Source organism: Cavia porcellus, unplaced genomic scaffold (genome assembly GCF_034190915.1).
Source record: "Cavia porcellus strain 051 isolate PalLab524CR breed Dunkin Hartley unplaced genomic scaffold, mCavPor4.1 scaffold_22, whole genome shotgun sequence".
Taxonomy (NCBI): Eukaryota; Metazoa; Chordata; class Mammalia; order Rodentia; family Caviidae; genus Cavia; species Cavia porcellus.
The window spans coordinates 32,719,220-32,742,967 of NW_026947505.1; the positions used below are offsets into that span (position 1 = coordinate 32,719,220).

Consider the following 23,748-nt stretch of genomic DNA (forward strand, 5'->3'; position numbering starts at 1 on the left):
CCCTTATTTAGGATTTTTATATCCTCTTGATTCAGCTTTGGTAACTCATATGTATCTAGGAATCTGTCCATTTCTTCTGTATTTTCCATCTTACTAGAATACAAGTTTTCAAAGTAGGTATAAAGTAGATGATCTTCTGGATTTCAGCAGGGTCTATTGTGATTTTACCCTTTTTATTTCTACTTGCATGAATTTGAGTCTTTGCTTTCCTTTTTTTGATAAGATTGGATAAGGCTTTGTCAATTTGATTTAATCTTTCAAAGAACCAATGCTTGTATTCATTTATTCATTTTTTTCAGGAATTTTTTTTTTATTTTGAAAGTATACAACAGAACAAGTCAGAATAAAGCCAACTAAGATTGTACAGTGAAATTGGTACAGAACTTCACAGCAGGTTACCAGGATAACAGTTATAGGTATCACAGTATATTTTGTTATCTTTATAATAGTTGTTCTTTCAGTCACGTATATCAAAATGAGATGAAATATAGAACACTATAGAACTTATCAAAACAGAATATTGAATAGAGCAGTACCATTAATTAGAAAAGAGCAAAACAGTAATAAAAATATTTGCCTTCAAAGACATGGTAGAAGGAAGTCTCCCTTATTTGCTATGGTCAACCTGCCAGGAGATGCTCAGATTTCTGGTTCCCATTTGCTAATGGGCGAGGGGTGGGGAGGGAGGAAGAAGGAGGATACGGGAAGTGGGATATTTGACTCTAGGCTATGTAGCAGTAGGTTCACTATTGCTAAGCAGGGAGGCAGGATGGTCATTTGTTTTCACAGCATCCTCAGTTCCAACATGGCGTGGATCTCAGGAGACACTGCTAGTTCTCCCCCTGGAAGGGCTGCAGTCTGCCACCCTGCCTCCGCTTACCAGGGAGGGGAGGTGCTGGCTTGGCTTCCCAGAGTCCTAAGTTCCAACATGGTATGGATCTCAGGAGACACTGCTGGTTCTCCCCCTGGAAGGGCTGCAATCCATTTATTCATTTTTTTGTCTCCAGTGTGTTAATTTCTCTGATCTTTGTAATTTCCTCCCTTATATGAGCTTTTGACTTAGCCTACTTTTCTTTTTCTAGAAGTTTGAGGTTCACCATTAAGTTGTTTATATATACGTACTTGCTCTGTTTTCCTGATATGATATGCTATAAATTTCCCTCCTAGGACTGCTTTTGTTGTCTCCCATAAGTTTCAGTATGTTGTATTGTCATTATCACTTTTTGTCATCATTCAGCTGTAAAAACTGTCTAATTACTTTTTAAATTTCATCTGTGACCCATTGGTTGTTCAGAAGGATACCTTTTAATTTCCATGTGTTTATGAATTTCTTGTCATTTCTTTTTTTTTTTTTTTTTAATTTTATTTTAAAGAGAACAAAACAGAGTTTGGCCAGATGAAACAGAGTAAAGCCAATAAAAAAAAATGAGAGCAATACAGGATTTCAAAACAAAATAATAGAAAATCAACAATGGCTTCCCGTAATGGCTGATATTATGTTTTAAATATCTGTCCATATGCTGGGGATTTAACTCAGTGACATAAGTGCCTGCCTGGCAAATGGAAGGTCATGAGTTTGATTCCCTATTTCAAAAAAAAAAAAAAACCAAAAACAAAAAAAATCTGTTCGTACTATAAGATATAATAAAATGAAGCAAAACAAAACAGAATAAAACCAATCAAAAGAAAACAATGAAAGTGATACAGGACTTCAAAACAATAGGAGATCAACAATGGCTACTATAATATATTTTGTTATCTTTGAAATAGCTTCCCATATCATCAGACATAATAGAATCTAACAAAACAGAATAAAACCAAGCTAAGCAAAACAATGAAAATGAAAGGAGACTTCCAGACAAGGTATTAGGAAATTCACAATGGCTACCACTTTCCCTTTTTAGACATTTTCCCCCTTTTACCTTCACAATATCTATTGTACATTTTGGATCCCAGTAACCCCTTCAGGTTTTTTTTCTCTTTTAATTTTAAAGGGAATAAAACAGAGCCATAAAACAAATCAAAACAGTGATAAAACAGTATGAAATCTACAATAGGCACTATATTGCATATAGTCCTCTAAATAATTGCTCAGTTTAGGCTGGCAAGTCAGTCAAACAATACAGTGCCTCTGAATCAGCCGGTTGCTCACAGGGTGGAGGTTGTCTCATCCTAGCCCCCGCACCAGCCGACTCACAGGCTGGGGCTTTGTGTCCATCTTCTCTCATTCTTTTTTTTTTTCTGTTATGGGGATTGAACCCATGACCACGGCGCTTGCAACGCAGGCACTTATGCTGCTGAGCTAAGTCCCCGGCTTCTTGTCATTTCTTTTGCCACAAATTTCCAGTTTCTTTATACTATGGTCTGATTAATATGCATGGAATAATTTCAGTTTCTTTGTATTTACCTAAGCATGTTCTGTGAGCTAGTATGTGGTCTGTTTTGGAGAACATCCCACATGTAGCTGAGAAGAATGTATATTCTGATGTTGGGTGGAGGTACACATATATTTACCTTCACTCTGCCATAAATGTCTCATAACTACACCAGCATCCAGGATAAGGTAGCAAGAAGACAAAATAAACGAGAGATTTGAACCAAATTTTTTAGATTACATGCTAATATGGCAGTGGTGGTAAACCCACGGCACATATGTTGTTTTTCTTTTAAAACAAAAGATGTTAATGTTTGAGTTGTTTTTTCTAAATTAAAGCTTCAGTATTCAAATTTAATTACAGTGTTAGCACTTTGTGATAAATAAGGGGGTTTTGGGTTGCAGTTTGGACATTTATCTCTAAAAGCTTCACCATCACTGCTGTATGGTTTTATTTCCATTGAGGAAGCAAGGTTCTGTCTCACAGTTGTAGGTGCCTGCAAGTACTGTTGCTACCTGTATTCCTGTCAGGAAGCCATTTTCATGGAATTCCTTGAACCTGAACTAGAAGGGCTTCTTCTGAGGCCCACTATGTCCCTGCCATACTCCTTCCAAATTTGGGGCAACTTTGACTCTGTGAGATACAGGAGTTTTTATTTTTTAGATTACTGTACCCTTTTGTCTTTTTGATTCCTTAGGTATCTGCTTCATGCATTCTGTCTAGGTTTTATAATTGCATTGAGTGGGAAAGGCAAGGTAAAATGCATCTACGACATCTTAACTTAGAGCTGGAACCTCTTTCTGACTGCCTGTAGGGCACATTTTGTTTTGGTTTGGTTTTGTTGTCTCCCATAAGTTTCAGTATGTTGTATTGTCATTGCACTCTCCGCTTAATTCTGGTTTTTGTTTTTTTGTTTTTTGTTTTAGTTTGACCGTGATGTACCTATGTTTAGTTTTCTTTATATTTATCTTGATAAAGTTCACTAGGCTTCTTGAATTATAGGTTAATGATTTTGATCAACTTTAGACAATGTCTAAAATGCTCTGTCATACGTCTTCAAAGGTTTCTTTTGCTTCCTTCTGACTTCTGAGATTCTAATTATTATATATGATATTAATTTGATACTGTCCATATCTGTAATGCTTTATTTTTTATTCTATTTTTTCTCTTGATGCTTCAGTCTATATAATTTCTATTGGTCCATCTTTGAATTAATTGAATATTTCTTTGAAGTGCTTAGTCTTTCGTTTTACATCAAACTAAAAATTTCTTACAATAAATATACATAGTATCAGCTTCTTAGAAGACTGAGGCAGGAGAATTGTAGGTTTAAGCCAGTCTGGCCAATTTAGCAAGACTCTGCTTCAAAATAAAATTTACAAAGGTCTAGGGATATAGCTCAGTGGCAGAGCACTTGCCTAACATGCATGAGTCCCTCCCTGGGTTTAATCCTTTTAACCACAAAACAAAAGCTTATCCAGCTGTTTGTATGTTTACATTTTTTCCTGTATAAAGTAAGTTATAAAATAAAACATAAATAATACTCTCATGATTGTTTTTCAAGAATAATTTTCAAGAAATTCTATTAGTTGGGGTATCTTTTTGCTGGCCTAGGATAAGACTTTAAAATTAATATATATATAAGAAGGATATATTTTTATTCCTTCCACAGTAGCTGTTTAGCTGCTAGGGAAGAAAGTGTTCGTTTATTCATTTATTTGATATTTTTTGATTCCCATCAAGTCAGAGATCTCTTATCTAGGTAAAATAACTGCATTTTGCCATTTATCAGAGTTTACCCAAAACCTTTTAGCATTGTGTTCAGAGTATATCATTCTCTCTGCCTGTGACAGTTCTCTTGCATTCTTCTTTCTTCTTGATTGTGCTTTACTCAAAACCAAAACAAAGATTTACTTAATATCATTAGGTATCAGGCAAGTATTAGGAAATACAAAGACAATTAAAACATGGTTTCCTGTTGGATATGGTGGTACATCCCTGTAAGTCCAACACTAGGGAAGCTGAGGCAAAAGGATAGCAAGTTCAAGGCCAGCCTGGGCAACCTAACAAGACCTTGTCTGAAAAAAATAAAGTCCCTAACCCTTATGGAATTTTCACTTCAAGGATAGAGGATAGAGGCATAAATAGCTATGACAAAACACTAGGAATATGATAGTAGTAGTTAAATACATGGTGTAGGCAAGATAGCATGAAATAGCCATTTTTACCAAAAGGCTTAATTGAGAATAAAAAAATGTCTGAGACTTGTGGTATGAGTTTAAATTGCCTGGAATAGATGAAAAGGTTATTTTCTGGCAGTGATTCATTATTAAATGCAGAGATGATGAAATAACTACACAGTTTATTTAAAAAACAAATAGTCCAGTTATACTTTTTTCATAAAAGTTGGAAGAAATTGTTGTTCATCTCTTCCTTCTTAACTTTTATTAATTTTCTTTAAAGGTCATCAACTGGCAAACATCTCTTCACATTCCCCCACAAGCTAAACTGAGTCCTGAAGCTTCTGATCTGATTATTAAACTCTGCCGAGGACCAGAAGATCGCTTAGGCAAGAATGGTGCTGATGAAATAAAAGCTCATCCATTTTTTAAAACAATTGATTTCTCCAGTGATCTGAGACAGCAGTCTGCATCATATATTCCTAAAATCACACACCCAACAGATACATCGAATTTTGACCCTGTTGATCCTGACAAGTTGTGGAGTGATGATAATGAGGAAGAAAATGTAAATGACACTCTCAATGGATGGTATAAAAATGGAAAACACCCTGAACATGCTTTCTATGAATTTACCTTTCGGCGATTCTTTGATGACAATGGCTACCCATATAATTATCCAAAGCCTATTGAATATGAACACATTAATTCACAAGGCTCAGAACTACATTCAGATGAAGATGATCAACATAAAGGTTCAGAGATCAAAAATCGTGATCTAGTATATGTTTAACACGCTAGAAAATAATCATAATGAGAATTTGCAAAAAGGCCTAAAATAATGGGTTTTTTGAAATTCTGAGTAAAATTATGCAACTGTGGCAGAGCTGTGTATGTGTGCTCTGTGTACAATATTTTATTTTCCTAAATTATAGGATATCCTTTAAAATGTTAATTTATTCCAACCTTTTAAATCATTAATTTAGATAAAAATTGTTATACATAAGTTATGAATTGAGTATTACAGTCAGTTCTTGGTACTTAAAGTACTTAAAATAAAAAAATAGTGCTTTGTTTAAAAGGAAAAGCCTGTTATTTGTATATATGCAAAATAATTTTAAAGCTCAAGAGTTTTTGAAATTTTTGAAAGATAGTTTTAGTTTTATCTTGCTTTAACCAAATATGAAACATGCTCATATTTACAGAGTTCTTCTCCCTTCCTCTCCAATAGTATTTTTGGTATAAAATAAATAAGCTAGAGAAATTAAGCCATCATTTTGCAGAGTGTTCCTAGGTTAATGATAATTTGTGTAAGTCATATCCTGGAACTAAGAAATACAGGGTAGATACAATATGTTCATCAGAAGGAAAAATCATGCAATTTATCTTTTCTCTCCTCCTTTGTGAAATACTTAATTTTCTAGCTTTTTTCTTCTAGCTTTTTAAAAATTAAAAAGAAAAATACTGGCTTTAATAGAAGCCAAAGCACTACTTGTTTTCTTTCCATTTTGGTATTAATGCTGCTTCCAGTTTTAAAAGGGAACAAAGTTGCCATAAATCAAATTCTAAATACTAAAAGCTAAGGTCTTTTATAGTTTTACTTTAAATTAAAATGTTTTTCTACCATTTTAAGTCAAGAAATTATTTTCAGTTTATATAAAATTTTGATTAGAATTATTTGTGGCTACTCACTAAAAAAGCCGCCCCCCCCTCCCGGGTGGAGGGCACCTGAGAGGTTGTAGCTTAGAGCACTTGCCTAGCATGTACCAGGTCCTAGGTTCAGTTTCCAGCCCTCAAAAAAGAAAAAGTTTTCCTATATAGTGACTCAATTATAAATGCTGTAGAACCTCTTTCATAACAGTGCTGTATATACAGATTGCTATTGACAAAGGAAAAGATAGCTGTTTGGTAATATAGTATTTTACCTAAGGGCCAGTTAACTGGTGTAAAAATAACTGAGATGGCCATTAGTAATTAGGAAAAGTTACGTAGTGGTCTTAGCTAACTTATTTAAGGTTAAATTTCTCAACATGCTTATTTATATAATGCTTAAATTCTTAAGGATAAGTGTGGTTTCATACCAAAATACATATAGATTACTTTTTAGGAAGGAGAATGGAGCTATATTCTGACCTTAGTAAACTATTTTGTATTTTATTTACTTCTTTTAAGCTTCAAAAAAATGCATTTTTAAAATAAAAAATGTGGGTAAGAGGACTAATTTAAGTGACTTTTAAAAACTTTTAGCTTGTTTTATATGAAAGCTAATGGAAACTATAGCAAAATTAAAGGCAAAGGTGTTCCAGTTCATTTGGAAGGAGGGAAAAAACATTAGCTCATATTTCCTACTTTTTGTAAGAGGTGCTCTTAAAAGCTCACCCTGCAAACCACTACCATGTAATGTGGTTCCTTTAGGGTCAAAACTGATCTTTTCAGACTCTGATAAAGGTGGTGGGCTCTAGTTCGTAGGGAAAAAAAGCACATCAGCACACACATAAAATACTGCAGTTTCAGGAAATTCTGGACCTGATGAAACCTGTCAATGACTAAGTTAAAGACCGCTGTCTAATAAGAAAATTGATATTTTAAATTGAGAGCTTTGCTTTTAATTTACTGATCAGTACTTTTCATTAGTATATCTTATATAATACTGATAATTTGTGATGCATGTTCCTCTCTTGGTGGTATAAAACTAAGATATTTCAAACAGCATTTTTGAGGGCACTGAAATGTTTGGCTTATTATAGGATTGATATAACTATTTCTGAAGGATTTCAATCAGAATTTTAAGAAAATACTATAAGATGGCAGTCTTTACTTCATGGAACCTTTGATTAGTCCTATTAAAACCTATGCAAAACTAGTTAGTTCAAAAAATTTTAGCTTGGTACTCACACTTATAAGAAATCCTCTATTCTTTAAGCTTTTTAGGCAAATTTACTTAAATTTTCATTTGATAGTTCTACTTCTGGACTATGGTGCAATACAGTAGAAAAATGACTTTGTTACATTTACATTGTAGGAAAACTAAGGTGCTGTATTCTAACTCTTTTCTCCACTCCTGACAAAATCTGTACTGCTGCTGTTCCTCAAACATGACACTATGAATTTTGTATTCTTTTAAAATTTCCTCTAACAGTTTAAGCTTTTTGTCTTATGTGAAGCAGTATACAAGCCATTAGTACGTGCAGTTTAAATAGTTTGAATATACTTACTAGACATTGTAATTTCCTAACTATATCCAATTCTTCCAGTGTAGATCCAAATACTTCTTGACCAAAAGACAACAACATAAAAAAAAATCTGAATGCCCTCAGTTAAAATTGAGTGAAAACATAGGTTCTACATGTTTTCTTTTTTGGTCTTCTTGAGACAGGGTCTCACTATGCAATTCAGGCTGGCCTTGAGCTCACTTTGTAGCTCACGCTGCTCTTGAACTTGCAGTGATCCTCCTGCCTCAGCCTCCCAAGTGCTGGGATTACAGGAGTGCATCACCAAACCCACCTTTATATGTTTTCATTTTAAAGGAATTTTCTCATTTAAAAAATAAAAACTTGCTGCCTTTCTTACACTTATCCCTTTTATGCCTATCAATAGTATTTATAAATTATGTTCTATAATTATGTAATTGTAGATAACTGTTACGTATTGTCCAGTGGTACCATACCCTAAGGCAGGCCCTATTGCTATGTTTTGTACTTTCTTATTTGTAATAGAAACTCTAGAATGTATGACTAAAAAGTCACTTTGAGATTGACTTTTTTAAAAAGTTATTACCTTCTGCTGTTGCAAAGTGCAAAACTGTGAGTGGAAATGTTTTATTCTGACTTAATAATATGTTGGAGATTAGAGAATACAGTGAAGATTTTTAGATATTTTGCTGCTGCTGTTACCCAAGGTACTTTAGAAATTTTTCTTTGATAAACAAAAATCCCTTTGGTATTTAAAGTGAAATATTTAGTTGGTTTCTTTTAATCTAAAGCAAAAAGTAATTTGGGTCCACAAATTGGTATATTTGTAAATATACCATACCATAATATAATCCTTTTGTGGAAAGCACTATACAGTTTAACTTTTATATTATATTGTGTATATAAGTATTTTGTATTACAATGGAATCAGTGGCAACATTACAGTTTTATAAAATAATGCTTTGTTAGACAAGGAATTACAGCTTTGCAATAACTAAATTGTTTTGCATACTTCTGAATGTAACAGAATGAATAATCAGCCTGTGTTTTTAATGAATCTATTTGTATTTTCCCAGTCATTTCTTCTAGTGTAATGTTTGCTGGAATAATAAAAAAAAGCAAAATTTATATCTTTCAATTATGTGTGGAAAGCTGACATTTTAAATTGCTTAAGTATATTCTTTTTAACTCAAGTTTAATTTTAATCTTTTGATTGGCAAAGAAAACTTACGACAAAATGTGATGCTTTGGAATTAAAATATATTTGACAAGGTCAGGGATATAGCTTAGTGGCACAAGCACCTGCCTGTCAAGTGTGAGGTCCCGAGTTCGATCCCTGGTACCAAAAAAAAAGTAACAAATGATACTACCTAGTTAGGTGAAGGCAAACTGAATATAGTATAACCCAGTAAAATGTTTTCAATTTGTATGATAAATATTTTTGAGTTACAAGCTTCCTTCAGATTTTTGTTTTAAAACTTTTTATTAAACTACATGTAGTTTCATTTGAATACGTTTTATAATTTTTAAAATATGAAGTTACTGGTTAAATTTCCCTTTATTTACAACTCTTTCATGACATAAAATGCTAACCAGATAAAAATGTTTTATTTCAAATCAACTTTACAAGAATGAATACTGTATTTTCCTCTTTCCAAGCATTATCATCATGGGGCTGGGGTATTGGCAATTGAACTCAGCACTCACACTTGCCAGATAGGCACAGTGACACTGTATCCTTGGCCCTTTGCCATCATTTTAATATCTTTTATTTTTGTCTGTACCCCCCTGTAAATTTATCTTTGTCTACATGAAATTCTTTTATAGCTCACACAAACTGCAGTATTCCTATGGACCTGTATTTGGTGTTTCAGTACACTTAGTTGTGCCACCAACCCCAACACATACCTGCTTATATGTGGAGAGAGGTTACCAAACATCTGTTTGAATCACAAACAGCAACTGTCCAGTAGGCAGTCTTTCCTTACTCCTTTCAGTAATAGTTACCCAGACATCTTGAACATTTTGCTAGATTCAGAATCTGGATGGCATTTTGGGTTGTTTCTCCTAGGGATAATAAGTTTACTCCTTAGGAAACTAAGGTTCTCCTATGTACCTACCTCTTAGAGAGTACTGACAGAAGTTGTTCTTGTCCCTCAGCATCCATTATGCTATTCTTCTTTTTACTAATAGAGTCCCCATCCTCCAAGTTTTAACTGTCACATTAGAGTCCATGTTTCTCAGAATCCCTTTTTGTTTGGTGAGAACATCATTGGGATAAACAAATGTGTGTGCAAATTCTACATACATTTTAATTTGAAATTTTGCTATTTCTGTCATCTAACAGGATGAAACATGGACATGGTGGTGACTTAATTTGGCCCATAAAAAGTGGGTAAATGGGGCTGGGGATTTAGCTCAGCAGCATAAGTACCTGCCTTACAAGTGTGTGACCCTGAGTTCGATCCCTGGTACTGATAAAAAAAAAAGACAAGGAAAAAAAAAAGTGGGTAAACCCTTAGTGATAGATTAACAAAATAAATAAAACCTGGTTACCTGAGAAACAATAAAGTAGGGTTGACTCCAGACTGATAACACTGCAGAATGTTGGAGAAAAAAAATTCAACTCCTATATGCTGGCGAGTATAATACAGTGTGTAATTTGTGTTAGTATATAGCCTGATTTTCAGTTTTTTAGGAGGGAGGGCAGTGGTACTCAAGATTCTGCTTCTGGTATGATGTGTAAGTCAGTTCTTAATGGATTTATTCTATAAATATAACTCACTATGGCCAATTAAAAAAAAAAACTACTTACAGATCCTGGAGTGGAACCAAGACCAGACAGATTCTGGAGTGAAGTTGCCCCATGGAAAAAAAAGAATGGCATGTGATGAGTACCCCACTGTCATGACATCTTGCCTGAGAAAGGCCTAAATCTTTGGCTGAACCCTGAACTACATCCATGCAAAGAAGCTCTAAACATTTTACCTACGAAAAAATTAAAATGACATTTTAGGGCTGAGGATTTAGCTTAATGGTTTAAAAAGCTGCCTGGCAAGTACAAGATGGTGGGTTTGATCCCCAATACCAAAAAATAAAAAGTAAATAAAACAGCCAGGGATTTAGTTCAGAGATATAAGTGCCTGCCTGGGAAGCGCACAGTTGTGAGTTTGATCCCCAATACAAATAAACAAAATAAAACGACATTTTAGGTGCTGCCCAAGAGAAAAAACCAGATTGAGTTAATAGCTTGCTTAACTAAAACACCTCCAGAGATTGTCAAAGAGTCCACAGTATCTGCAATATATCATTTCTCATCCCAAGGTACAATCCCAAATTACTTGACATACAATGAAAATGACTATGCTTGAAAAAAACAGTAAAAGGAAGTTGACTCCCAGATCCTACTTCCAGTATTGGGAGTTGGCAGAAAGGGAGAGTACAACAGCTCTTCCAACTACGCACAGCAATGAAATTTTTAGAGGAAAATATTGTGCATCCCCAGACCAAGAAAAATATGCATTTTGTGGGGAGGGGGTATCAGGAATCAAACTCACGACCTTGTGTTTGCTAGGTAGGTGCTTTTACCACTGAACTATATCCCTTGCAAGGAAAATATTCTTAAAACAAATGTAAAGATAGGAAACTCCAGTAAAGAAATACGGAGTCTAAGAAATAAGCTGGGAATGTAGTTGAATAGTAGACCGCTTGCCTACCATGTGCAAGGCTGTGGATTCCATGGAATCTCAGCACTAAAAGGCATAAAAAGGAAATTTGGAAATACAGTATGTGATGCACCTAACAAGAATGGAGATGAAGCCAAGCATAGTGGTATGTACTTGTTCTCCAGCACTTTGATAGGCCAGGGCAGGAGGATCCCAGCTTTAAACACAACCTGGACAACTTAGCAAGACCCTATCTCAGAATTTTGAAAATATTTTTAAAAGACTGAGCATGTAGCTCAGTGGGAAGGCCCTGGATTCAGTTACCACCACTGCAGAATTAAATGCACAAACAATCGAACAGAGATAATAGAAGGAAAACTAAATCTGAAGATCATCACAGGAGCCAAGGATACAGTTGTGTAGTAGAACACTTGCTTAGCATGTGTCTTAGTTGCTTTCCTACCAGGACAAAATACCTAACACCCACAATTTTAAAAAGGCAAGGTTTATTTTGGCTCATAGTTACAGTCCATGTTTGGCTGGCTCCAAGGCAGGAACAGGAAGGCTGAGAGACTTGGCAAAAGAAAAGGTGCTCAACTCAGAGCAGCCGGGAAGCAGAGCAAAAATAGAAGCCCAGCCCAGGAGGAAGACACTAGGTCACACTCCCACTGACCTGCTTTTAACCAGCCCTCATCTCCTAAAAGAACTCATCAGTGGACTAATCCACAGAGGACTGTAGTGTCTCCATGATGCAATCGCTCTCAAACACAGGAGCTTTTGAAGAACACTTTAGGTCTACCGTAACAGCATGCATGAGGCTTTGGGTTTGAACCCCCACACTGTCAAAAAACAAAGCAAGGACTGGAGATATAGCTCAGCGGCACAGCACCTGCCTGGCAAGTGCAAGGTCCTGAGTTCAATTTCTGCTTTTGAAAAAAAATATTAGAAACTTCTTAAACACATAGTTGGTATATCTCTCCCCTTAGTTGGTAATGGGGCTGAAAAAAAAATAGAAAATATTGACCACAAATTTATTAAATTTGCAGAAGGTAATAAACTTATAAATTAAAACAATTTGGAAAGTGCACAGCAGAGAGATAAAATGGCAACCATGAAAGTGAGTTTCTCAAATCTACTGACAGAAGTATAATTAAGTGATGGCCCCAGCTCCTGGACTCTGAATTCAGCAGTGCATTTGTGCCTGGATTTCACTTACTTCCTGTCAGTGACTGGCTCAGCAGGGATAAAGGTAATTTCATTCCTCCAAATTGCCACTGTTGGGGAGCTTTGATTGCAGAAGTCCCCATTTGCCTTACCAAAATGTTCTTTAGAACAGGATCGCAATCTAAAGCTTTTGCTATCCAACTTTTTTTCCTTCTCTCCTTCCTGAGGTTCAAATTGGCATTAGGATATAGTGTCTCTCCCAGGCTCCTCCTGTAACCTCTCCATTCACCCGCATAAGAATTTGTTACAATAAATTGCCTATGAGGAACTAAGATTTTAAAGAGAAAAATTTAAAAGAACTAAAATAGGAGAGGGGAAGCAAAACTAATTAAGATGTGTTTGATACATGTACCAACTTTCCATGATGAATTAATCATTATGCACCTTTTTTTTTTTTTTTTGAGACAGAGTCTCACTTTGTAGTTCAGGCTGGCCTTGAACTTACTATGTAGCCTGGGTATGTACTACAGATATATACTAATAAATTTTTTAAAAAGAACTCATTACAGTAAGCGAAAAAAAGAGAAAAAGCTGATGTTCAGGGTTGGGGATTTAGCTCAGCGGCATAAGTGCCTGCCTTGCAAGCAGGCAGTCGTGAGTTCGATCCCCGGTACCAATAAAAAAAGAAAAAGACAAAAAAAAAAAAAAAAAAAGGAAAAAAAAGCTGATGTTACATATTGAATGTCTACTAACATAATAAATATAGAGAGCAGCCAAAAGTGCAATAATATTGTATGATGAAATCTAAAAATTCAGTAATCTTTAAAATTTTGTCATATATATATATATATATATATATATATATATACACACACACACACACACACTCTGTATCCTAAGACATGGTTTGATTTTTTGTTGTTGTTGTTGTTTTTTTCCTTTTTATCGGTACCGGGGATTGAACTCACGGCTGCCTGCTTACAAGGCAGGCGCTTATGCTGCTGAGCTAAATCCCCAGCCCCATGGTTTGATTTTGTAACTGTCTAGAGAAAACCTGTTAGATATAGCAACCAAGTAAGCAAAGTTAATAAATTATGTCCTTTTAGATTTCTCTGTAAATTCTCTTTAATTTATATATGATTAAAAAAAATTTACATATGATTTTATTCTAAAAATATGGCATGGCATGGTGGCACAGCCTGTAATCCCAGCACTTTGGAGGCTGAGGTGGACACATTGCTGCAAGTTCAAAGGCCAGCCTAGGCTACAAAGTAAGTTCAAGTCCAGCCTGAACTGCATAGTGAAACCCTGTCTCGAAAAGACCAAAAACAGAGTTAATTTTTACAATACACTAGATAAAAGGATACAGTATGTCATTTAATTAAGTTTGCCAACTGGGAGAAGAGACAAGAGACAAATATGTAACACCGGGAGGTAATCTTCATGACTATTTTAGTGTGTAATTCCAGTTCACACCTCTGGCAGTAGTGTCCCAACCTACTCCCTCTTACCTCTAAGCTTTCCTACTCTTATCTGTCAACGTAATTCTTCTACTTGCTATCTAACTTACAACCTTCATCTGAAAAATGTTAGTGGTTCTTTTTTTGCCTATTGAATAGTTTAAACTCTTTAGGTAACACCTACTTTGCAGTCTCTTTTTCCATTAACTTCTCTTCCTATGTCCTAAAGTCTTGCCAAAATAATCTGTCCACTCATCAGGAAAATATAATCTTGGAATGTTAGAGGCTCAGTTTGGACACAATACTTTTAGACAGGTAAGGGATCTTCAAGTCACACTGTGAAAGAACGAATGACTAGTGTAGTTGTCTGAGGGTGGTACAAATATTCTGTTTCTCCAGAGGACACTGTAGAGCTGTAGCTCCCTCTCCCTTTGAAGTTAGGTTGATCACATGACTTCCCCTGGCCAATGAAATATGAGCAGAAGTGGCTTGTGTAACATATTCAGGCAAAAACTGCACAATCTATCTCCTTTTCGTTTTCGCATTTCTAGAGGTCCCAATGTCTGCCTTCTACTCAGCTAGGAACACAGAGTAGATAAGTGCTGGGTGTCTAGTTAAGTGGGGAAGTGCTTGCCTGATATGCATGAACCCTAGCCCTGCAAAAACAGAAGGACAGAGTAAAAAAAAAAAAATAAAACCAAAACTGTTGTTGAAGACTGTGATTTAGGGGTTACTGCACTACTACTCTTCCTTGACTAGTGCAACTAGTAAAGCAATGGAAGTAGTAAATGTAAGCCACTTTATGGAGGTTTGCCTTTGTAGTGGTCGACTCTGTCAATTTGAGATGTTTAGAAGCTTAACTAAATCAGCTTAGCAATTCTACTTCTAGAGTGTAGAAGACCTACCATAGCGTGGCTCATAAAAGGGAAAGAGGAATGACAGATGGGGCTCTGTTGTTTGGAGGAGCTCAAATTTTTGCGTTTGGCTAGTTCATTGTCTCCTGGCTTCCACTTTAGACTCTGTCTTGGATACTTCACTCTTTGGGGCATAGACTCTTCAGCTTTCTGTCACAGACCCATCAGCCTCTTGGTGCAGACTTCCACAGGACACTGGGATGAACTCTAGATCTTGGATTGAATCCTTCAGCCTCCAGCACACAGACACCTTCTACCCGCATCTTCATTTGACTTTGTGGCTGACCATGGTAAGCCAACCTAGTAATTTCTTATACATGTGTATATCTTATATTATAGCTGTTTTTCTAGTAAAATCCCAATACAGTCTTTCTACTTAAAAATCTTCAGAGGCAGGCATGTTAGTGCACACATGTAATTCTAACACTTGGAAGGCTTGAAGCAGGATGATTGCAATGAATTTAAGGCTAGGCTGGGCTATGCAGTGAGTTCAAAGCCAGCATGAATTACACAGCAAGGCTCTGTCTCAACAAAACAAAACAGAAAAAGGAAAAAATTAAAAACAAACAAAACCACAAAACAAATAAACAGAAACTTCATTGTAAAATTTATATACAAACCAGGTATGGTGCTGCACACCTCTAATCCTAGCACTCAGGAGGCTGAGGTAGGAGGGCTGTCACAAGCTGGAGGCCAGCCAGAACTATATAAGACCCTGTTCAAAAAACCATGAAAAATTTACAAAAGTAAAATAAATGCATTTGCTTTATATGTAGTTTGATGAGTTTTAATAAGTATATATACCATGTAACTAATTCCTCTATAGAAGATTTTCTTTCCATCACTTCAAAAACATTTCCAATTGCTTCTTTCCAATTCCCTCTCCCTCACTTGAATTTAGCCTCCAGCTCCCATTGATCAGGTGTTACTAGAGATTTGATCTGCCTGTTCCAGAATTTCCTGTAAATAGAATCATACTTTTGTTAAAGTTTCTACACAAAGGCCAGCTGTAAAAAGTTACCAGCTTGTTTACATTTCATTGATTGGAGCATTTTGACCTTGTGGAAAGATGAAGTATTGTAAATTAAGAATCCTAAATAGTATTGGGCTATTTTAAGCCTCTTTGACAGCAATTCATTATAAGCCTCTGTGTAATTTAATATTTTGTATGACTAATGCATAAAATCCTTTTTTTCCTGGTACTGGAGATTGACCCCAGGGGTGTTTTACCCTGAAATATATCCCCAGCCCTTTTTGAGAGAAAATCTCCCAAATTGCTCCTAAATTGGCCTTGAAATTGTGATCCTCCTCTAAGCCTCCCACAGAGCCATGATTACAAGTTTGTGTCACTGCAACTAGTACTTGATAAAATCTTAAAATGTTATATTAGGCCAGATGAATCTCTGATCTCTACTGAACTTTGTCTATAAATGAGACAGCCCCTGAATCCTACAGGAAATTTCCTTGCCTCACTAAAAATAGCATATAAACCCTGTATTTCCTTGTCTTATCAAACACAATGTTTGAATATTTATTTACTTATGTAGATTCAGGGTTTTGCTATATTCCAGGCTGGTCTTGAATGTAAGAGCCTCCTGCCTCAAAGCTGCCCAGAGTGCTGCAATTACAAGCCTGTGACTTCTCATTAGGCAATATTTGAGTCTCATGAAAAATTTCCCCACCTTTTGTGTAGTTTGAGCTTGCATAATCTCCTCAGGATAAAATCATGAGGTTTTATTTATTTTTTTTGGTTGTTTTGAGACACGGTCATATTATGTACTTCTGATTGGCCCTGAACGTACTATGTAACCACGACTGGCCTCAAACAACAATCCTCCTACCTCAACCTCCCAAGTACTGGGAGTATGGGTATGCACTGTAAAACAATTTTAATTTAGGATCTAATATTGAATTTGTGTTCCCTGGGCATGGTCATTCCTGTTGGTTTGGAATAAATTATTTTCTTATTCTAGAATTTTTATTTTTTACATTGACAATAACATATGCATTCATTTTTCAAACTTTGAGTTTAAACTATAAATTGGCTTCATAAACTAGCATACTTTTGCATTCATAGAAAAGATGAATTCTCCTAATTAAGGTAATTAATCTAAACCTTCTTAGATTGGATTATAGTTTTCTGTGCTCCATTACAATAAAGCTCATATCCACTATAGTGAAACTATTCTTTTCTATTTTAGGTGAGCCCCATGAAACGTTTCATTTATTACCACTGTATACTCAGTGTCAAACACTGACACACAGCAACTGTGTTATTTGAATGGAAGTATCTCTTTTGAGTTGCTGTTCTTTTGAGACAAGGTCACACTGTGTAGTTCAGGCTGGCCTCAAACTCACCGAGATCCTCCAGAGTTCTTGGATTGCAGACGTATACCTGTGATGCTTTAATGTTAGAAATTTAATTTAGATGTATTCCTAAAGAAAAAACTTGCCCTACGCGCTCCTAGTCCATGGTGAGTAGGAGGGGTGGTCGTGGTAGCAGATGCAGAGACTGGGGGAAGCGTGGCCAACAGCACTGCCCAGTATGCATAAACTGTGAAATACCAATTTTATTTGTTGCCTGGTTGTATTAGAACAGTGACAGCAGGATGTAGTGGCGCACACCTGTAATCCCAGCACCCGGGCGGCTGGGGCAGGAAGATGACTGTGAGTTCCAGGTCAGCCAAAAATATTTAGGGAAACCCTGTATTAAAAAACAAACAACCCCCACCCCCCAAACCCACAAAAAAAACGTTGGCGACAAGAAAATAACATTATGAGCTGGGTCTGATTATCCTTTTCTGTTATTCTAGCATTTAGGAAACTAAGTCAGGAAGATCTCGAGACTGAGGGAGACGAATGAAACTACCTTGCACCAGCATCGTATCCCAGGTTCTGTATTTACACTCTCCTTTATTCCTGCTCTTCTCTGACTGGCCACAGCCTAAGAATTCTGACTCTAAATTCTAAAGCAGTATTTGTCATAAATGAATAGCTTGACCCCTGAAACTCAGCAGTAAAACAGACACTCTCACTGTAACCTCTGAGTAGTCTAGTGAAAACTAAATGGGAGGGAAAGTGGTCACGTGGTCAGCACAGGTACAGAGATAGGCGTGGTGACACGGATTAAGAGCTTTACTTGCCTTTTTTCCATTTTGCCCACCAGCTGCGCGACAGGCGCCGACTACGCAGGCGCGCTCTGGATGGCCACGCCCCCTGCGTTCCCGCCCCGGCGCACGCACGTCTCCTGGCGTCCTCGCTCCTGGGGCGTAGCCCCGCGTGTGACGGACTCGTAGAGGCTGTCCCTGGTACCGGAAGTTGCCCTGGCGCGTTTGACTTCAAATCCTCGCGAGCAGAAGCCGCACTGGGGGCTGCTGGCTGTTGAACCCGGCTGCGCCCGGTCCGTGAGTGAGGGCGGGGGTTGGAGGCTGGGCTGGCCTCATTTTTGGCCGCTGGAAGTCCCGCTGGGCCCGTGCTCTCCGCCTGGCGGGGGACGGTTTCCCGAGACGCCTCGGGTGCGGTAGGTGAGTGCTGTGCGGATTCCGACCCCGCGGCTCGGCTGGCGAGGCAAACGGGGGTCTGCGATGAAAGCCCAGTGCGCGTGCTGCCTAAACCTGCTTGTATCTAACCAGAGGTGTTAGGTCGTTGCTTTTGTCGCTGACACCTGTAGCACAGGTGACAGCCCCTTCCTGAAAAATCTTGAATCTTGTCCAGCCGGGAGCTAGTCTAGAGCTCCTGTCCATCCCATCTCTAGGCCCTTCTAGAAGACAATAGGTTTTTGGTCCCCTGCATGCCCACCTCCTCAACCCCCCAGATCCTCACCCCAAAATCCCCAGAGCGTTGACATTTTCATTCAGCTACCTTTTTTTTTTTTTACAATTTTGTTGATGTGATATTGTTTCTTATTTCGGTGGTTCGGAGTTTGATTCTTTTTGCTTCACTGAATCAAAAAATAGTTTTCTCTTTTAACTTAAAAGTTAGTTTTGTATTAGTTACTAACTTCACCAACACAGAGATGCTTCCTTTTCACTTAAAAACAGTCATTTCTATCTCCCTTTGAAATCAAACCTTTAGTTACCGCTGAAAACATTCTTGGTTTTAGAGTATGTGCAGTAGATCTTTGCCACAGTCATAAAGTCAGAATGATAGCCACCTTAGCAGGTGTCAAGATGTATTTTTGTAATATTGTTATAGACCTGAACGTCTGAGCATATAACCCTGTGTTCGTCTCTGAAAAAGAGAATTTTTGTAATCAGAGAGTGCTTATACCAAGAAACACTAGGAGCTAAAGGCTTTGTCTTGTATTAACATTATCAGCTAGTGGCTTTCATTGTTCAATGCTGATCAACTTTCATTATTCTTAAATTACATATTTATAGCGTTCCTTTATGGTATCAATTACAGAAGCATTTACATTTTATACATTCATTTCTGGTCATGTTGTGTAGTTACTTGAGATTCTGTACTTACTTTGAAACTAGTACCATAACTGTGACAAATACTGAGAATGAGGCAATCTTGTAGAATTTACTAATTTTAATAACATTGTCGAATTTCTGTTAACAGAAACTTTTTAAAGCTACTTAACTGTTTAAAAAAGATAGTGTTATCTGTTTTTCTGGGAGATTTCTTTTGGCGCTTTTTCTAAGTAATAACTTTCTTGTGCTTAAATATCATGATGATTGGTGCTGGGGGTTTAGCTCAGCGGCATAAGCACCTGCCTTGCAAGCAGGCGGTCGTGAGTTCGATCCTCGGTACCGATAAATATGAAAAAGACAAAAAAAAAAAAAATATATATATATATATATATATATATCATGATGATTATAAACGTAAGAAAAATGTATGCCATGCTTTCTTGGTTATAGGTCACTCATTTACTGTGCTTGTTCATAATCATTAATGAGTGTCTGTAATATAGTGGCATATAGTTGTTTTCGTGCCCTATGTTGGAACATTCTGTAAATTGCCAATCTGTTGCAAGTTTTAAAATCACACACATGGTATGCTGAACTGCCTTCGGGAATATGCATGTTTGAATTTTATGATCTGCTTTTGTATTAAGGAATTTTGCAGAAAAATTTTAAAAACATTTTCAGGCTTCTAACATTGTGTTGACTTTTTTTGAGTGTGTGCGTGTTTTAATGTCTTATGTTTGTCTCCCTAAGCAAAGAAAAAAAAAAAAAAAAGCTGGAATAAGTGAAATGATATCCTTTCAACTAAATCTCAACAATTTAAACGCCTAATTCTGCTTTATTTTCGTTTTCAATGTTTTCCTTGGAACTCAGTCTACTTCTGTCTTCAAAGAAATTTCTTGCAACTCAAGAAGTGCTTCTGAAATATTTGTTGAGTGTATGATCTGTGCATGGTATAGTAAAAACTGCAATGTCAGAGGAATCTTTTAAAAATTATGTAGTAAGATGCCCCTTTTAGGATTGGAATATGGAGGGCTCCTTTTGTTCAGGGAGAGAATTGGAATCTCAGAATTAAAATATTTGGATTAGTTGTCTTCTTTTTCAGTATCTTTGATCAGTTTTTCCAAATCCTAGAGGAGGAAGGAAAAAAAAAAATAAAGTTTTGTTTCTTTGTGAGACATTACACTCCATCATAGAAACTTTGCTGTAAATCAGTCGTCAGCTAAATTACAAATCCTCAAGTCTTGTAAATAAAAAAGGAACTTCCATTAGAATAATGAAGAAAAACTTTGCTGTAAGATAAAGTAACATAGCCTATAGTTACTTTTCTCTGTAATAATATCACCAAGACAATGCATGTTCAGATCTTATTTTTATAAATTTCTAGTAATGTTAAGCCAATAGGTAGTATTTATAGTTCATAATGATTAAAATTTTGCTTATCAACGTTTTTAAAAATAGATTTATTTCTTCAAATACTGCTTGATTTTATGCTAAATAGACGGGCTTTCTGTTAGCTTAAAATCTAATTTTTATCAGTGATAAATATAATTTCATAAATCAACAGAAGTGACATTGAAGGAGAAGGTGTTTTAGGTGTAGAGATTATCAAAAAGATGAGAAATAATTGTTTCTGTCTTAACAGTGAGTGAACTGAGGGTGCTTTGATGTTATCAGTACTTTGTTTTGATACCTAGGGACTTTGCAGGTCATTTGTTAACTCTTGAATTGACTTTTTGTTTCTGTTAGTAAAGGTCAATTCTTTGGTGCTTAAGGTATTTTATCTGACTAGAAAAAAGTTCAAAATACAATTTTTGAAAAGATTTCGAGTATCTTATATGAGTTTTGAAGGACTAAATCATGTCCTTAAAATACAAAATCTAATACAGGTTTTTTAAAGTAGGAGAAAGGGATTAAAGATCCAAAAGGACATTATTAAGGGAAAGAGGGAGATAGAAAGCAAATACAAGGCCTGATGTATAAGCCATCCTGATCCACTATGTCACTTCCAGGAGCTGGCCCCAATTATATTCTAACACTGCTGCCCAAACTAGATGTCACAATAGGGTGGGACTGGCTTCAGGGCACAAGTTATCACTTAAGAAGCTGTCATCCCAGCATACTAGGAATGAACTGAGGATAAAGGAATTCACATTAAACACATTCAAGTGTCAAAGATCAGCAAATGGACTGGGTAAGAAACTGGGTGGTTAAGACAAAACTCTAGCATTTATAGAAATCTGCTGTATGTCAAACATGGCTGTGGGTGCTGGAGATCTATCTCTTAACAGAAAAGAGGCATACTCCCTACGCCATGGAATTTTTATTTTATTTTTTGTTGTTTTGAGAACTTTTATTAAAATGGAACATTATCAGTAGTCATGACTCTAGGGAGTTACTATTTATGCCCATTGGGTTTTTCCCTTTTGGTTTAGACTGCAGATGCTCAATCTTGAGTTACTCACAGACCTCAATTCATAACTATATTGCTTCGTAACAAATTACTCCATAACTTAGTGGCTTTGAACAACAGATATGTATTGTCTCACGGTTTCTTTAGGTCAGAAATCTGGGCATGGTTTAGTGGCTGCCTCTGATTCAAGCCCTCTCACAAAGCTATAATTAAGATGTCAGCCATGGATGAAGTCATCTTAAGACTCAGTTGAAGAATTCAAGCTCATTCATGTGGTCGTAGGCAGGATTCAGTGAGGGCCTCAGTTCTTCCCTAATTATTGGCCTGAGAGTCCCTCAGTTCTTTTCCATGCGAGCCTCTGCACAGGACAGCAGGGAGTTAGTTTCCCTTTGAGTGGACCAACCAAGAGACATTGAATTAGATAAAAATCACTGTAATATCAGAAGTGAAATTCCATTATTTTTGCATGCAGCACACATGGGAGAGATGGTAATTGTACAAGGTTGTGGATTCCAAGAGGCAAAGAGCCATTATACGGAATCCTCATAGAGGCCCACGAGATTATCCATGGATATATGGTTTTCTCTTGTCATAAATATTTATATTTTGTTTTTCCTTCTGTTCATCCAGTTTCTATACTCAGAATTCTTTTTGTTTCTTTGCACATTAAAAAAATTTATTCTTTTAATAAATTGATAAAGCATATGTAGGACAATTTCTACTGAAAAACTAAATGTGTTATTTGTACAGTGTTGAAAATTTACTGCAACTCTCATTCTCTTTTTAGGACAAATTTTTTAATATATACATTATGTGTATTCAGTATTCAAGTAAAATTCCCTAACAGTTAGTGACATTTAAAAATTGTGCAAAGCTGTGACACTCATTGTAATAGAATGTGTAAGGGCAATGGGTAGAGTGCCTGACAGCAGCTACTGGGTTGAATAAGTGCACCCACAAATCTTCAAAAAATTGCTTACTATAAAATCTTGTATGCAATGTTACACAATTATTTTTCTTTTTTTCTTTATTTTTTATTTTTGGACTTTTTTGATATGGGGTCTCCCTATGCATTTCAGGCTGGCCTTCATCTCGCTTTATAAACCAGGCTGGCCTCAAACTCACAGCAGTCTGCTGCCTCAGCCTCCCGAGTACTGGGATTGCAAGTATGTACCACTATACCCAGCTTTACAAAATATTTTATATTTAGTGAGTAAAAAGAAGTTTGTACATGGGGATTTAGCTCAGTGGTGTAAGCGTCTGCTTGGCAAGCATGAGGTCATGAGTTCAATTCCTGCTACCAAAAAAGAAGAAGAAGAAAAAGCTTGTATATAGCATATGAAGCGTCTATAGCAGGTATACGGTTGAAACCTAATAAATTGTTGGCTGATATAAGTGGTAATAGCATCTGACATTTAGCACTTGTTTTGATTACACAGGAGATAAATTTCCTTACATTTGAGGAAACATATTTAAGAAATCATTGTCAATTTGTATAATAATGTTTCAGGCCTATTCCTTTTTTTTTTTTTTTTTTTTTAACTTTTTATCGGGACCAGGGATCAAACTCAGGACCGCCTGCTTACAAGGCAGGTGCTTATGCCGGTAAGCTAAATCCCCAGCCCCTTCAGGACTATTCTTTGTTGATAGCCTCCACATTTATATGGGTGAGTCATTGTTGCTGTTTTTTTTTATCTATGACCTCACCATTTTTATTTCCCTTCATTTGTGGGTTCTTAAGATGTTGCAAAGGTTCATTCCTAACCCTAATACAGACTCACTCCCTCCAGCTTCCTTTTTTAGCAACTGTATTCTTTCTCTGTACTTTTTTTTTTTTTTTTTTTGGTACTGGGGATCCAACTCATGAACTCATGCTTGCCAGCAAGCGCTTGTGCCACTGAGCTAAATCTGGGGCCCTAACAGTATGCTTTTTAAAAAATGTACAAATAACAAGCAGTGACAGTGACTAAT

At 36.4% G+C, this 23,748-nt stretch overlaps 2 protein-coding genes and 1 long non-coding RNA gene across 7 annotated transcripts in view; 2 read left to right on the forward strand and 1 right to left on the reverse strand.

Moving 5' to 3' along the window:
- The window catches only part of Lats1 (large tumor suppressor kinase 1), a 66,926-nt gene extending 58,042 nt beyond the window's left edge, over positions 1-8,884 (forward strand). The window contains exon 9 of one of the 2 annotated variants that reach the window (XR_010041943.1): positions 4,839-4,992. Coding sequence is in view for 1 of the 2 variants with exons in the window: in XM_063233016.1 (XP_063089086.1) it covers positions 4,839-5,348 (510 nt within the window). In the remaining variant the exon portion in view is untranslated. Of the gene's footprint in view, positions 1-4,838 lie in introns of both variants that reach the window. The other variant, XM_063233016.1, reaches the window with a different exon arrangement.
- A 5,047-nt stretch (positions 8,885-13,931) lies between these two features.
- Positions 13,932-15,669, reverse strand: LOC106026890 (uncharacterized). Its single transcript, XR_001200486.3, has 2 exons — positions 15,570-15,669; positions 13,932-15,470 (listed from the first exon to the last, which is right to left on the reverse strand). It is a non-coding gene; the product is annotated as an uncharacterized LOC106026890 (long non-coding RNA).
- A 2,538-nt stretch (positions 15,670-18,207) lies between these two features.
- The window catches only part of Katna1 (katanin catalytic subunit A1), a 36,691-nt gene continuing 31,150 nt past the window's right edge, over positions 18,208-23,748 (forward strand). The window contains exons 1-2 of one of the 4 annotated variants that reach the window (XM_063233017.1): positions 18,211-18,473; positions 22,857-22,943. The gene's annotated coding sequence lies outside the window, so the exon portion shown is untranslated. Of the gene's footprint in view, positions 18,474-22,856; positions 22,944-23,748 lie in introns of all 4 variants that reach the window. The other 3 variants (XM_013148835.3, XM_013148834.3, XM_003466342.5) reach the window with 3 other exon arrangements.